Below are 13,885 nucleotides of genomic sequence, written 5' to 3' on the forward strand. Positions count from 1 at the left end.
ACCGACACCTTGTGAAAATTATTCCACCAAAAACACATTTGCGTTCTCCTAGAAAAATACATTGAAAGAGATAGTGTGTACACTGAACTTACATTAACCGAAATAACACCTGAGAGTAGACTAATGATTCTTATTGGTTATTTCTCAGAGTTGTTACGGGTCAGTAGCTCAAAGGGTCGATCTATTCATTATCCTGATCGATATAAAGCATTCTGACTGGAGTATTGGAGACCTTGAAACCCGAGGTGGTTTTCCAAAGCCATACAGCCGTGCCTTAGGGAGGTTTGTTTTCCCCCCGCCCCCACAAACACATTATTTAAATTATGAAATCAAACCAAACACTAATGGCAAAGCATTCTTATTATTACTTTGTGTGTTATGCTTGTGATACATTAAAATACCATTAATGTAATCCACAACATTAATCCAAGACTTACCTGACATTGATCTGAGCCTATGAAAGGACCGAACTTCAGTCTGTGGATGAAGTCCTAGTTAAATGAGCATTGGAGAGATTTATGAGTTTATTATACAGCCTTTTTGCCCACGACACTTTAAATATAGTCAATAATGTAGCAGAACCCAAATGCCTTTTAAAAGTTTTTATTTCTGTATACATTTCCACATTGTGATTCCCCTTAACAAAAATGACATAAGTAGACAATCTCAATTCTGCTCAAACAGAACGGATATCTTAGTGATGCCATTTAGAGCTTCTTGGTAGTATCTAAACCTCTAAAGAAAGTTTGCCCTACTTAGAACAGGTGTGGTTTTCTGTGCTCCATGACTGCAGAAGGATTTTACAGGTATGAAACACATTATTTCTCACCCTGCCTTGTAGTTTGGTAAATCACAAAGATTTGGACCTTCTGCACACCACAATGACATGTATGTTCTGCTACTTACCTCATATGGGCCATGTACAAAAACGGTTACACAGTATCGCCACACTCCTGCATTTCTCCAGGAAGCAAAACAACACCGGAAAACCTAAAAGTGTTTCGTTATTGAAAGGGAAATAAGACAATTGCAATCTGACAGTTGGATTGAGGTTTGTATTTAATCTGGATCAAATAATCCACTGTTTCCGAACCCTTTAAATCCAGATTCATACATGTGAACCAGAGCATACGAGTTTCCGAACTTTCATATATGGAGATGTGTCAGCATAACCGTTGGGCCATCAAGAATTTATATACATGTACATGGTTAGATATTATAAAATGCAAATCTGCTTTCCCAGGATATGGAAATTTGATCCAGACTGATACACTACAACAATGTCTGTCTGTTGAAGTCCTTTCTTTAGTTCAAAATTGTAGATCAATTATGGCATATGCGATCTTCTTGGTACTAGTTAAATACACAGAAATTGTTGAGGGCAATTACAATCTCTTTCAAAATGTTATTTTTTATTGATTTATTTTACTTTCTGTAAGACATAATTGCGTAAACAACTTGACAACCATCTTTCATCATCACAAGTCACAGTTTTAACATTGGGATCTTCCAAACTGTGAATAAAACATTAAAAAAAAAAAACTCACAGCACACATTTTTGTTCTCATTCTGTAGAAATAGACAACGTTCAAGAAAAAGAACAAGTTCAAGGCAAAATACAAGGAAACAGTCCCTCAAATAATCGTTGAAACTCAACTAAGCATTCAGACATAAAAAAGGATAGTAAAATTTGAATTTAAAATGTATTTGTTTGTGTATAAAAACACAATTTCACCCATTTAAGTTAATTCCAGATGTTTTAGATATGATATTGTTAAAAGGTAAGTACAGGTCGATTGATAGTCTGCACATTAACATTTTAGTTGACTACTACTGTGTATGTAGGTATCCTGCTGTTTCAATGGCACAAGTCCCTATCTTCCACCTTTTAAATTGTTTTTTGACAGAGACAATCCAATAAAACTGGGTATTATGTCTTTAACATATAAACAAAAGCAAACACTAATACTGGTATTTCAATCTATAATTCTTAAATGAATGTGTCAATTTGTAAATTAATCAATTAATATATTAATTCTTAATTTGTCAATTCAGTAATTTATTTTGCTGTTTTCTAAATTATCTTTCAATTTAATTTGGCAAACAAACTCTTTTTAAAGGTTTTGACTTTCAAGAGGTTCCCGGTTTTGAGCCAATCGGACGCAGTAGGGCTGGTTCAATCAATGGTGCTGTAATTGTTAAGCAAGCTGTGGTCGTGTGAAAATATTTCACAGAGACATTTGGACTCATGGCGTGGCAAATAGATATGCATACGTAACTGGTTGAATATAGGCAGGCTTAAAAAAACAGGAACGCATTTTACTTTGTGGAACAAACTTCATACTAAATAAAAACCTACCTCGCTTTGTTGGTTTAACAGTTACATAAATGAACACAACATTTGTGAAACCAAATCTGGAAGATATCTCTCCTGCATCAGCTGCTTTTCATTTGGTAACAACAGGGCACCATTTTGGCAAACTAACCAACTCTCACTGGTAGATCTTGTAGGACTATTATTTGCCTTGAAATTGTTATTTCACAAAAGGTATTTCATCCACATTGTGATTTTTCCTTGTTATGATCAAAATGTGTATCATGAAATCATTTGCATTACAGTAATAGTGCTCTATAAAAAAACATCATGACATACCAAGATTGCTCTTGTATTAAAAAAAGGGATCACCATACTTATTTTTTTGTAATTTACATTCAATTATTAAAAAATGGTTGAATATCGCCTCCCATATAGCTGAATAACCAAATCAATCATAGTGTTATTCAGTGAACGGTATCACAAGTTCATGCAACAATTGTTCACGTCATCTAATCTGAACAAAATTGTCAGAATATAATCTCATTAATATAAAGAGGATTAAAATAATTCAGACAATTTTAAAAATCCAATGGAAAACTAGTCCCATTATCTCGCTCACAACAACTATTATTTCTGACAGTGTAACCCAAACGTCACAAAAAGTAGAACAACAAATTACTAGTTGTCTGCATATTGCAGTACTTTAATACATACTCATACAGTATCGTTTATGATAAATAACTCAATTATTATTTTATTTAGCAAACGCATGCTGAATATAAAATATCACTTCGGATTTGTATTTTTGAATATATTGCATCCTCAAAAATCGATAGTTTTCTGCTTTAAATGATTTAACTTGACAGTATTTATAAAGGCTCTGTGATGTTAAGACGATTGAAGAAATAAAAACAAGTTATAAAACAAATACACTTTGTCGATGTACTGGCAGCTGAACCAAGAAGATGTCATTGTATATTGGAATGAATTTACTCTTCATCTGAATTGTTGAAATTGGTGTTCTACAGACAAGGTAAAAAATTGGTACCTGTTACCTCAAAATGTGAAATAATTAAGCATACTAACCCCCTTCATATGGAATATAAATATTTAGAAACATATCCTGAAATTAGGTTTTACAAATATGGTTCAATATACAAAAAATAAATACAATTAGGAAATATAAATGTATTTAAATACATTAAATTCATATTTAAATACATGTACTTATAAACATAACCTACAGGTCAAAACCTGAACTATAAATATATTGTCACATACAATAATATATTTTAAAAATGATGTATTTATTGTTTGCATATTAAAATCAGGATATGTTTTTATTTATCTGTCTTTTCTGTTGGGAAGTCGTGTGGTTTGAAAAGCTGGTACGCAAGATCAGTCCCATGGCCTAATAATTGTTTTATTAACTTTCTTAGCTTAACTGTACCATGAAGACATACATGTCGGAGAACTAGATCAAGTTTTCTGTATTGAAAGTCTATCAATATACCTCTCAGATGAGTCCACTGAGGTGAAGAACAAAACCAACACAAAAACACAAATCAGACTGAAATGTGTTTCATTCTGCCAGTCTCTCAAATGTAACATTGTTGGACCAACTTAAATACTAATAGTATGTTGATGGTCACTATATATTTGGTTAAAACTTGGAATTGCATATTGCACACTAAAAGTAATTTGGGGATACATTTTTAAGTTGAATTCTCACTAAACCACACATTGGCCCTGCCTTATTAAGCTTCAGTTCTTCATAATATTGTGTTATAATTAAGCTGGCTGGCTTTCAAAGTTTTTTCCCGACCTCTTCGTCTTTATCTTGTTACAAAGCAATCTCACAGAATATCTAGCTTCACATTCCTTAAGAAAACTGACTGCTCAACTCTCACTAAGTCAGTCCAGTACAGTCAATACACTTTTTAACAAAATTGTGGTACCAGCGATGGACCAATGGAGATGATGATTTCAGCTTTTAAATGAAGAAAGTCTCTGTGGAAACTGCAGCCAGGTGATGCAGAGCGATAGACATGTTTTAGCTGGGGATGTGATCATCATGGCAACACGTCCTGTCTACAGACGGAGCGCAGAGGTTCGTTGAAACCGACCTTGTTGCTGATGGAGTTGGGTTGTCATCATGAGGGACATTTAAAGGCATGTAGTCTTGGCAGAAATGAATGTCAAAAGGCATTCAAATCTGCATTGAGTGCTCTGGGTGAATCAACCCAACACTAGACAGGTGCATTGATGCTACATATTATAATACACATAGACACTAGTATTTGGTTCGTCCTTTCAATGGAAAATTCAGCCTCACAGGAAATACCGTCGGTCCCCTAAACCTTTGTCTTACCAGCACTGCGTGGAGATATGACTTGCTTCACCAGGTAATTGAAACCACAAGCTTTACTACTGTCCCAAGTAGCTCAGTATCGTCTGGACGGGAACTCTCATGGACTAAATAAAAAAAAAAATCTGTTCCCAAGTGTTCCCAGGGCAGATTATGGTATAGAGACACCCAAAGAGAGCTGGAGGTTTCTATGAGTCATTTGTGAGTGACAGCACCTCCACTGAGACAATGAACAAGAGTGGAGAATTGAAGTGGGGTCAGTCACTACCAGTCTAGAAGTGTCAAGAGCGCATACGACTTTGTCAAGCGATTGCCTCTGAGCCAGGACAGGACCACTATAGAGCACATATGACAAGACCTCAATGGGATCAGACACAAGATTCCCGGTCAGGTGACAACCATGACGGACAGTTTCATACAGCTACAGGAAAGCCTGCCGATCCCGCAACTCACCAGGTTAAGACACAACATGTTGCTCAGGGAGATCATACCAAATATAGATGCATCATGAATATGGTTTGTGTGTGTAACATTTCTCTGGTGATTCATGAATGTCAAATTTAAAAATGTCAAATTTGTGCTCCACAGTAGCAGCTTTGCCCGTTTTACGTCGATTCTTGTACTAATCAGTGTTTGTGCATCAATAAGGCATGGATAATCCTTTGCTTTAAATGCTCTTTGTACAGTGCATCCGGAAAGTATTCACAGCGCTTCACTTTTTCAACATTTTGTTATGTTACAGCCTTATTCCAAAATGGATTACATTCATTATTTTCCTCAAAATTCTACAAACAATACCCCATAATGACAACGTGAAAGAAGTTTGCTTGAAATCTTTGCAAATTTATTTAAAATAAAAAACAAAAATAGCACATGTACATAAGTATTCACAGCCTTTGCCATGACACTCAAAATTGAGCTCAGGTGCATCCTGTTTCCACTGATCATCCTTGAGATGTTTCTACAACTTGGAGTCCACCTGTGGTAAATTCAGTTGATTGGACATGATTTGGAAAGGCACACAGTTAACAGTTATAAGGTCCCACAGTTAACAGTGCATGTCAGAGTACAAACCAAGCCATGAAGTCCAAGGAATTGTCTGTAGACCTCTGAGACAGGATTGTATCGAGGCACAGATCTGGGGAAGGGTACAGACAAATTTCTGCAGCATTGAAGGTCCCAATGAGCACAGTGGCCTCCATCATCTGTAAATGGAAGAAGTTTGGAACCACCAGGACTCTTCCTAGAGCTGGCCGCCTGGCCAATCTGAGCATCGGGGGAGAAGGGCCTGAGTCAGGGAGATGACCAAGAACCCGATGGTCACTCTGACAGAGTTCCAGCGTGTCTCTGTGGAGAGAGGAGAACCTTCCAGAAGAACAACCATCTCTGCAGCCCTCCACCAATCAGGCCTGTATGGTAGAGTGGCCAGACGGAAGCCACTCCTCAGTAAAAGGCACATGACAGCCCGCCTGGAGTTTGCCAAAAGGCACCTGAAGGACTCTCAGACCATGAGAAACAAGATTCTCTGGATGAAACAAAGATTGAACTCATGTCTGGAGGAAACCAGGCACCGCTCATCACCTGGCCAATACCATCCCTACAGTGAAGCATGGTGGTGGCAGCATCATGCTGTGGGGATGTTTTTCAGCGGCAGGAACTGGGAGACTAGTCAGAATCGAGGGAAAGATGAATGCAGCAATGTACATCCTTGAGACATCCTTGATGAAAACCTGCTCTAGAGCGCTCTGGACCTCAGACTGGGGCGAAGGTTAATCTTCCAACAGGACAACAACCCTAAGCACACAGCCAAGATAACAAAGGAGTGGCTACAGGACAACTCTGTGAATGTCCTTGAGTGGCCCAGCCAGAGCCCAGACTTGAACCCGATTGAACATCTCTGGAGAGATCTGAAAATGGCTGTGCACCGACGCTCCCCATCCAACCTGATGGAGCTTGAGAGGTCCTGCAAAGAAGAATGGGAGAAACTTCCCAAAAATAGGTGTGCCAAGCTTGTAGCATCATACTCAAAAAGACTTGAGGCTGTAATTGGTGCCAAAGGTGCTTCAACAAAGTATTGAGCAAAGGCTGTGAATACTTATGTACATGTGCTTTTTTTGTTTTTTATTTAATACATTTGCAAAGATTTCAAACAAACGTCTTTCACGTTGTCATTATGGGGTATTGTTTGTAGAATTTTGAGGAAAATAATTAATTTAATCCATTTTGGGATAAGGCCGTAACATTACAAAAATGTGGAAAAAGTGAAGCGCTGTGAATACTTTCCGGATGCACTGTATACATTACCAAAAAATAATCTTGTATAACAAACCATGTTTCATATTTCACCTACAGAGTTCAAGCCTGGGCTGTGAGACACCAACAAAGCTGCCCTTGTCACTTCTAGGAAACTGGGGTATTTATAAAGACTGAATCATCACCATCTTACGCAACAGTATCTTAATAAAATAATGGTAAGCAATTGTTGGAGTATAAATGTAATACATATGCTATCCCTAGATGAATAGTAGTCTTCCCATCATACCAAAAGCAATTTCCTTAGGGCAAAAAACAAACAAAAACTTCCACAGGAACCTTAGCAGCCTGGCATGAATGTTAAAAACAAAATCCCAGAAAAAAATTGTGCCATGCTTGGAAAAGTGCCCTAAAAGAAATGCAACAGACGACATTTGTGTCGTTCATGGTCTTCTTTTTTCAATGCTAATGGGGGTGAGGCGTAAATCCCGCTCCATGGTTTGGTGGGTCTGATCTACCCGCTTTCCAGCACTGGAGAGGCAAGTGCGATTCGTACAATTCCTTGCAGAAGAACAGTAATACCTGTAATGGTGTTTGTAAACAAGGCAGTCAAGTTAAATTAGGTCAAAAATGACTTGAGAAAAGAACCGTACTGTCTTTAATAAACGCATATCTAAAAATTCTGCATTTTATTTGAGCTCAAATGTCAGTGGTCTGTGTCTTTAGAAAAGGACTTTTAAAAATCTCCCAGCCTCTGTGGTGAGATAGACATTGAGTTCTAGATAAATAAAGAATTGTCTTTTAATTCGGGAGAGACAACTTGGCTATGCAGGATAGTAATTTTCGAATTAACAGGAAAATGCGACAAAAACCATGCGGATATCTTTCACAGAAGAGTAGAAGTGGTCTTGAGTTTCAACAGCAGGTTAAATCTAAATGCCAAAGCACACCAAATATAGAAAGGCTTCACCGAGGTAGATGTTTATTTTCTTACAATTTTAAATTCTCAGCTAAAATGCCCCGTATAGCCCTTAAGAAACATCCTTTAGAAATGACATTAGAAAACGCACCATTTTTTGTTTGTTGAAAATAAAAGAAACATGCATCAATGTAACTGTATCATAAATGCATTTTTCTTGTTTTTAACCTTTCCATATGTTCCCATTCTAAACAATGCCAACAGCAACAGCAATCTTAAGCATCTCCTTATTTTAAAGAAAACTTTGTGGCCCTGTCACAATAATATATGAAAACCAACCACAAATTAAGGAGCTTGTAAACATTTACGATCCATTCCTCTGCAATGTACTTTACTTTAATAGTGAATTGCTTTCCTTACAAGAAGTATCTCATAACACAGCAACAATTCAGACAAGACGTGAATTTATTAAAAGTTAATCTTTATAAATATCTTTACCATCATGAAGATATATACTATATATTTTTTTTTTCTTTTATATAAATAAAAATAATAAGAAATTTTGCTGACTATGATAGAAGTATATCAGCAAAGGGGCAATGTAAACCTTGTTTTCTTCTTCATAGCTGAATAGCCTTCCAATTCCTATCATCTCCAACAGTAAAATATTTGCATAGGCAAAACGAAATTAGCCCTTAAACAGTTATTTCCTGAATTCTTTATATATTTAAAAATCTATTTCAGGTGAAAACAATTCAACAAAGAAAAAGATTAAAAAAAAAAAAAAAAACAGCTACACTTTGTGAACTCTTAATATGTATGTTTTCCATGCACATTTCTTTTACAGTGTTAGGCTTCAAGTAGATCTAAATAGCATTTTATTACATCGACAACTAAATGTGAAATAAATTAATTGACATGAGAGGTAGTGGCAAATCTTGATGAGAATTTCCAAGGACGGAGGATGTTAATAAGGCCAGTATTTTTCAGGTTACAATAGATACAATACATTAGATTAAGATGAAGTTACTCTCTTTGTTAACAAGCTGTTTGTATCTGCTTCAGAATCACTGAATACCTTAAATGCACATCTGCATTCCAGAAAAAGAAAAATAAATACACAGTTTATGTTGTTTTTCTTTTTTTTTTTTTGCTTGAAGAGAAAGTCAGGTGAACACATAAAAAACAAAACAAATAGAAAAACCATCAAGGCATCTTCCATTGCCAGTGATCATGAGCATACTGTGAAGAGTATGGATTTCTAAAAGCTGCAGTGGAAAACTGCTTTGTCTACATTGAAACATAAGTGATCAGCATACATTACATATATATATATATATATATATATATATATATATATATATATATATATATATGTTACAGACCCGGTTCTAAATCATTCTTTATCACATTGCTGATTATATGGATTTGTTATAGAGTAACTGGCTTCTAATGCCATTTTTATTCCAGAGTGGTTTTCAGCTTCCGATCCCTCAGAAGAAAACATGCGACTGCATGAAATCTTGTCCCACCCTTAATTTCAAATGGAGAAGAACTACACACTGTTCTTGCAGGTAACTCCTGGTGGTGACATTTTGAAAACATATTTTACTCAAAAGAGTTATTCTAAAATTAAAATCAATAAAATACAGCTTTTCCTTCAATATGAAATTGTTTAGCCTTGAAATGTACTTTTTTGACCACTAGGTGACAGTATTCAGTTTACAATATTCCTATGAACCCATTTATCTTGCATGCATTTCACTATTCAAACGACATGAAGGTCAGCTAGCCAGTGTCTCACGTGTGACAAAAGTCTAACTGCCATTGAAAATGTACTAAATGTGCCTATTCCTTTTTTTAAGAAACAGTTTAAACAATAAATTGGTATTTTAACTGTTTGTAACTCTAAGAAATCACTTTTTTTTCTTCTCTACAGCCCTACCCCAGCTCATATTTAAGGAAATGTTTTGCTTGCTGATCAAAAATGGCAGCAAGCTGCAGATTGTGTATCAGAAGGAAAGTGACTGCTACTGTTCGCCATACTAAATCCTCCGGTAGTTACTGCTTAGTTGTGATATTTGATTGACACTAATTTGGTGACTGGAATGAGTGCTGATGTACTAGTACTGCTGAAAGGATTAATTAAGTGCATGTAGCTAATCACCACAAACGGGTTATTCATTTAAAATGGAAATGAAAAAGGATCGGCGCAGGAGAAGAGAGGCAGAGGAGCCAGAACAGAAAGCGTGCATCCAAACATGCCAACACGCCATCTGTTCTTCTGTTACCTGCAGTGTGACGGAACGGAAAACCTTTCCCCCCAACTGGGTATATAAATTACATCTCAAATGCTTTATGCACTATTATTATTTATACAAATACCAGAATTGTCCTTTTTTCCTTTCCCAAAAAACTATGAACAGCATTTTAAGTCTTTTCTTAACGTCTAACAACATCTGTACAGTAATCAGAATGTAAATAGCTAGTGTATGTTTGAGGTGTTTTGCCACATAAATTATTAAATGGCACCTTTCTCGGAATGGTGCCGATCAGCTATGAGAGTAACATGGACTGCCTATCCCACCGACTGATCAGTGATCATGAGTTTTCCACTCTGGCAATTTGGAAACCCGGGAACAATTGGTTTCATGCCATTTGAAATTCCCAGGCATCACGAGTCAAAGCCTCCGGATTCCCTTGTAAAACGGCCCATAACTCAAAGCCTAGCCACGCTTCCATGACAAGCGAGATCTTGACAGTGGCCACCTACTTCAGACAATAAAAACACCATCAGAAGCCATTCCCTCCTTCATTCCCCTTCTCAGTAGTATATAGAGCATCAAAGCAGTCCTATGCCACATACAAGTACAAGTAACATGACCTCAGACCTTAGGTTCAGAAACCAATTATTATGATTACTCTGTTAAATGCACACATATAAGAAATAAAACTGGAATACCATTTTAAATACTCTCTAAAGCTTTAAAAACATCGGTAAGTGACTGTAAACTCTTAATAAAAACTCTTTGAATTATATAATCCCTTCATATATCTGTGCTTCTTTTTTCTTATAATTATTCATTTTTTAAAGTAAAATACCCCCCATTTCGGGCAAGAAAAGACAGGAGGGACTCAGAACTGGATAATGTTGGTAAGCAGCTCTTGTGGTCCATATTCTGAAATACGGACCCGGAATATTTTGCAGTAGAACGGAGGAGTCAGGAACTTCTTAGCTGCCCAACCGCTTAAGAAATCTAGCCCTTACTTTTCCCAGATTGATTATCCTACAGACGGAAAGTGCTCGACAGATTCCCAGGGATGGTGGTCGTACTTGTAGGATACCTCCTAAAAATGTACGCCCGATAGGGCCTCCTTGAAACACACACAAACAAATGAAAAGGAGAGCATGATTTCAGATTCACAGAAACCTTGCACAACTGTGTCTCAGAAAGAACTCCAGATTCCTGTGACATGCACACTGAATGTAGGAATACAGGTTTTCTCCAGAACAATTCACAGTCAAGCGCTTAGACCTAGTTTCAAAAACAAAAAAAGTTCAAACGGCGTTCGTAATTGTGGGGCATGAGTGAGAAAAAGCTTTCGAAGTACAGTACAATGACTACGTGTGTGTGTGTTGTGTTGTGTTTGTTTTTCATTTCACAGGTGCCTGAGTTCTCGACTGCAGTTCACAGGGGAACTGAGCACTAGGGGTGGTTGAAATTGCTTTGCTTTTTAAAAAGGAAATATCAAACCTTCGGCGTCCCTTTGAAGAGTTTAAGTTTCTGTGGGGGAGCCTCTCTTGCTCTCCATGAGAGATTTGTAAACGGTGGAGTTCAGAAACCTGGGGAAAGAGTCTCGGTGCATGAGGGTATAGATTTGGAGCTGCGCCTCGTCGTACATGTCGCTGTTGGGCGTGGTCAAGTTCCTGTTGATCCCTTCTCGAACTCTGGAATCAAGACTCACCTGAGAAGGGGAAGGAACACAATAACACTCAAATGCACTTCCAAACACCAAGCAATCCACATAATCTCACTTGGTACGGGAATGGAGCTTCACACATCCAAGATTCTTGCAGAGGGGTCTGTCACAGTTCTGTCCGTGTCTACTGGACCAGACCAACAGGAAGTAAGATGTCACTACTTAACTGTTCATTTAAAGTATTGTCTCTACAGCCCTAAACAGATCTAAATGTTCTATAATTAACAAGACCTAATGTAATTTAAGGGACAATTCTGTACAACATTGCTAACTTTAAATACAAAGGGCTTTCAGTTTCCAATGAGGGAAAAGTGTCCACTTATGCTAAAGAGAGTATAGTCTGGGTGAAGAAACTGATGTTGCGAGCGATTTTGAACCTCACCTCTTTTGGCGAAAGTATTGAAACGTAGTCTTCGTAAATTATCCTGGCTTTTTCATCTACGGCTCTCATGTTCGTTTCATGTTTCAAGTCCTCACACGCCAGCCAGAACAGTAGGTTCTCCTCGCTGTACTCCATCCGCAAAAACTCCCGAAAGACATTCCTTCCTAGCGTGGAGTGCATCATTTTCTCAAAGCTGCGGGACCAGGACAACACCTCCTCCAGGGTGGGCTGTAGACTGGGGACAGAAGTGAATGACTGGTTGTTTTTATGAGCAAAAACACACATTCACTTTGAGGAACTTTTAGTACTCATTTGTGGTAATGAAAACATTATAGTGAAGAATATTTTGTCCTGTGTACAGACATGGGCTTTCAGTTTGCTTGTTAGACACGTGCAGTTGCGTTTCTGCAAAACAAAAAGGTAACTTACAGCTATTTTTACTAATCTATTAATAAGCACTCATGTAATTTCAAAGCTGCCTGTATGACGTGATTTGTTTTTTTCTAATTTTAGTGTATAATCATTTGATACACACTGAAATTTACAAGTAACATATTGCACAATTATGTGTTCACTGCATCAGAATGATTGCATTCCTTTAAATCTATGGGGCATATTTAAATTAGGTCCACATGAGCAAGAGCCCTAAAAACCTGTGTGCGTGTTAACAGATGCCTCGTTTCACTTGTCTGTATTTTGAGGTGGAAAAAAAACACAAAAAACAAAGACTTATGCTCTAATTGGCTAATACAGCAAAGAGCAGTGCGATTGAAAAAGAAAACACTGATGAACAAAATCAGACGAGATATAGAAAACGTATACCACAGGATCGCATTTCTCATACTCTGAGTTAGGGCTCTGGACTCATGACTGGAAGGTTGTGGGTTCAAATCCCAGGTGGGCAGTGCTGTTGTACCCTTGAGCAAGGTACTTCACTTAGATTGCTCCAGTAAAATGCCCAGCTGTATAAATGGGTACAAATGTAAGTCGCCCTGGATAAGAGCGTCTGCTAAATGACAATAATAATCATCATCCACAGAAATCAAAAAGGCCACATAGCAAACTATGACGAATATAAATCATGCCTTTAAGGCTTTGAAAAGCATTCTATGGTACACATGTTGGTCTGAAATATTTTGCTCTCAGAAATTTTTTTTTGTCAATTAGCAATATAGGCAGTGGATTCGGGAACTTGTTTTTTTTTTTTTTTTCTAAAGACACAATAGGATGATTTCAATACATTCGGCTGAAGAAGACTATGGGCTCACATTGGGACACCAATGTGAATCACCTGGTAAAAACCTGCCATTCAGTGTGCCGGATAGGCAACATCACCGCCAGGTTACTGGGGCGAATCCAGACTCCATCACTGACTGGCTTTGGTCAGGGTCTCCCAGGGTGCATTGCAGGATTGAATTGAACAGAACTGTCATTAGAGTCCGTCATTGTTTGGGGCGCTGCGAGGTTATAGGGTTTAGGTAAAGAGTTAGCGAAGAAAATGGCAACAAACAAACACAACCAATAACTACCAGTAATGTTGTTTTTACTCACATTTCTTCTGTAGTTTCAATGCTTTCCATTTTTGTACATGTCTGCCTGTCAGGGCCTTCCACCCGGTCTTCATTCCTGATATAATTAAAACACAAACAAAAACATTTGTCATAT

General features: G+C 37.4%; 1 protein-coding gene across 2 annotated transcripts in view; it reads right to left on the bottom strand.

The window, feature by feature from the left end:
• Positions 1 to 6,917: 6,917 nt before the first annotated feature.
• The window catches only part of rgs17 (regulator of G protein signaling 17), a 29,298-nt gene continuing 22,330 nt past the window's right edge, over positions 6,918 to 13,885 (bottom strand). For both annotated transcript variants that reach the window (XM_066697285.1, XM_066697286.1), the window contains exons 3-5: positions 13,772 to 13,846; positions 12,216 to 12,455; positions 6,918 to 11,818 (exon numbers count right to left, since the gene is read on the bottom strand). In XM_066697285.1, coding sequence (XP_066553382.1) covers positions 11,635 to 11,818; positions 12,216 to 12,455; positions 13,772 to 13,846 — 499 coding nt within the window. In that variant the 3' untranslated portion in view covers positions 6,918 to 11,634. The remainder of the gene's footprint in view (positions 11,819 to 12,215; positions 12,456 to 13,771; positions 13,847 to 13,885) is intronic.

The sequence above is a fragment of the Amia ocellicauda genome, chromosome 23 (assembly GCF_036373705.1).
Source record: "Amia ocellicauda isolate fAmiCal2 chromosome 23, fAmiCal2.hap1, whole genome shotgun sequence".
Taxonomy (NCBI): domain Eukaryota; kingdom Metazoa; phylum Chordata; class Actinopteri; order Amiiformes; family Amiidae; genus Amia; species Amia ocellicauda.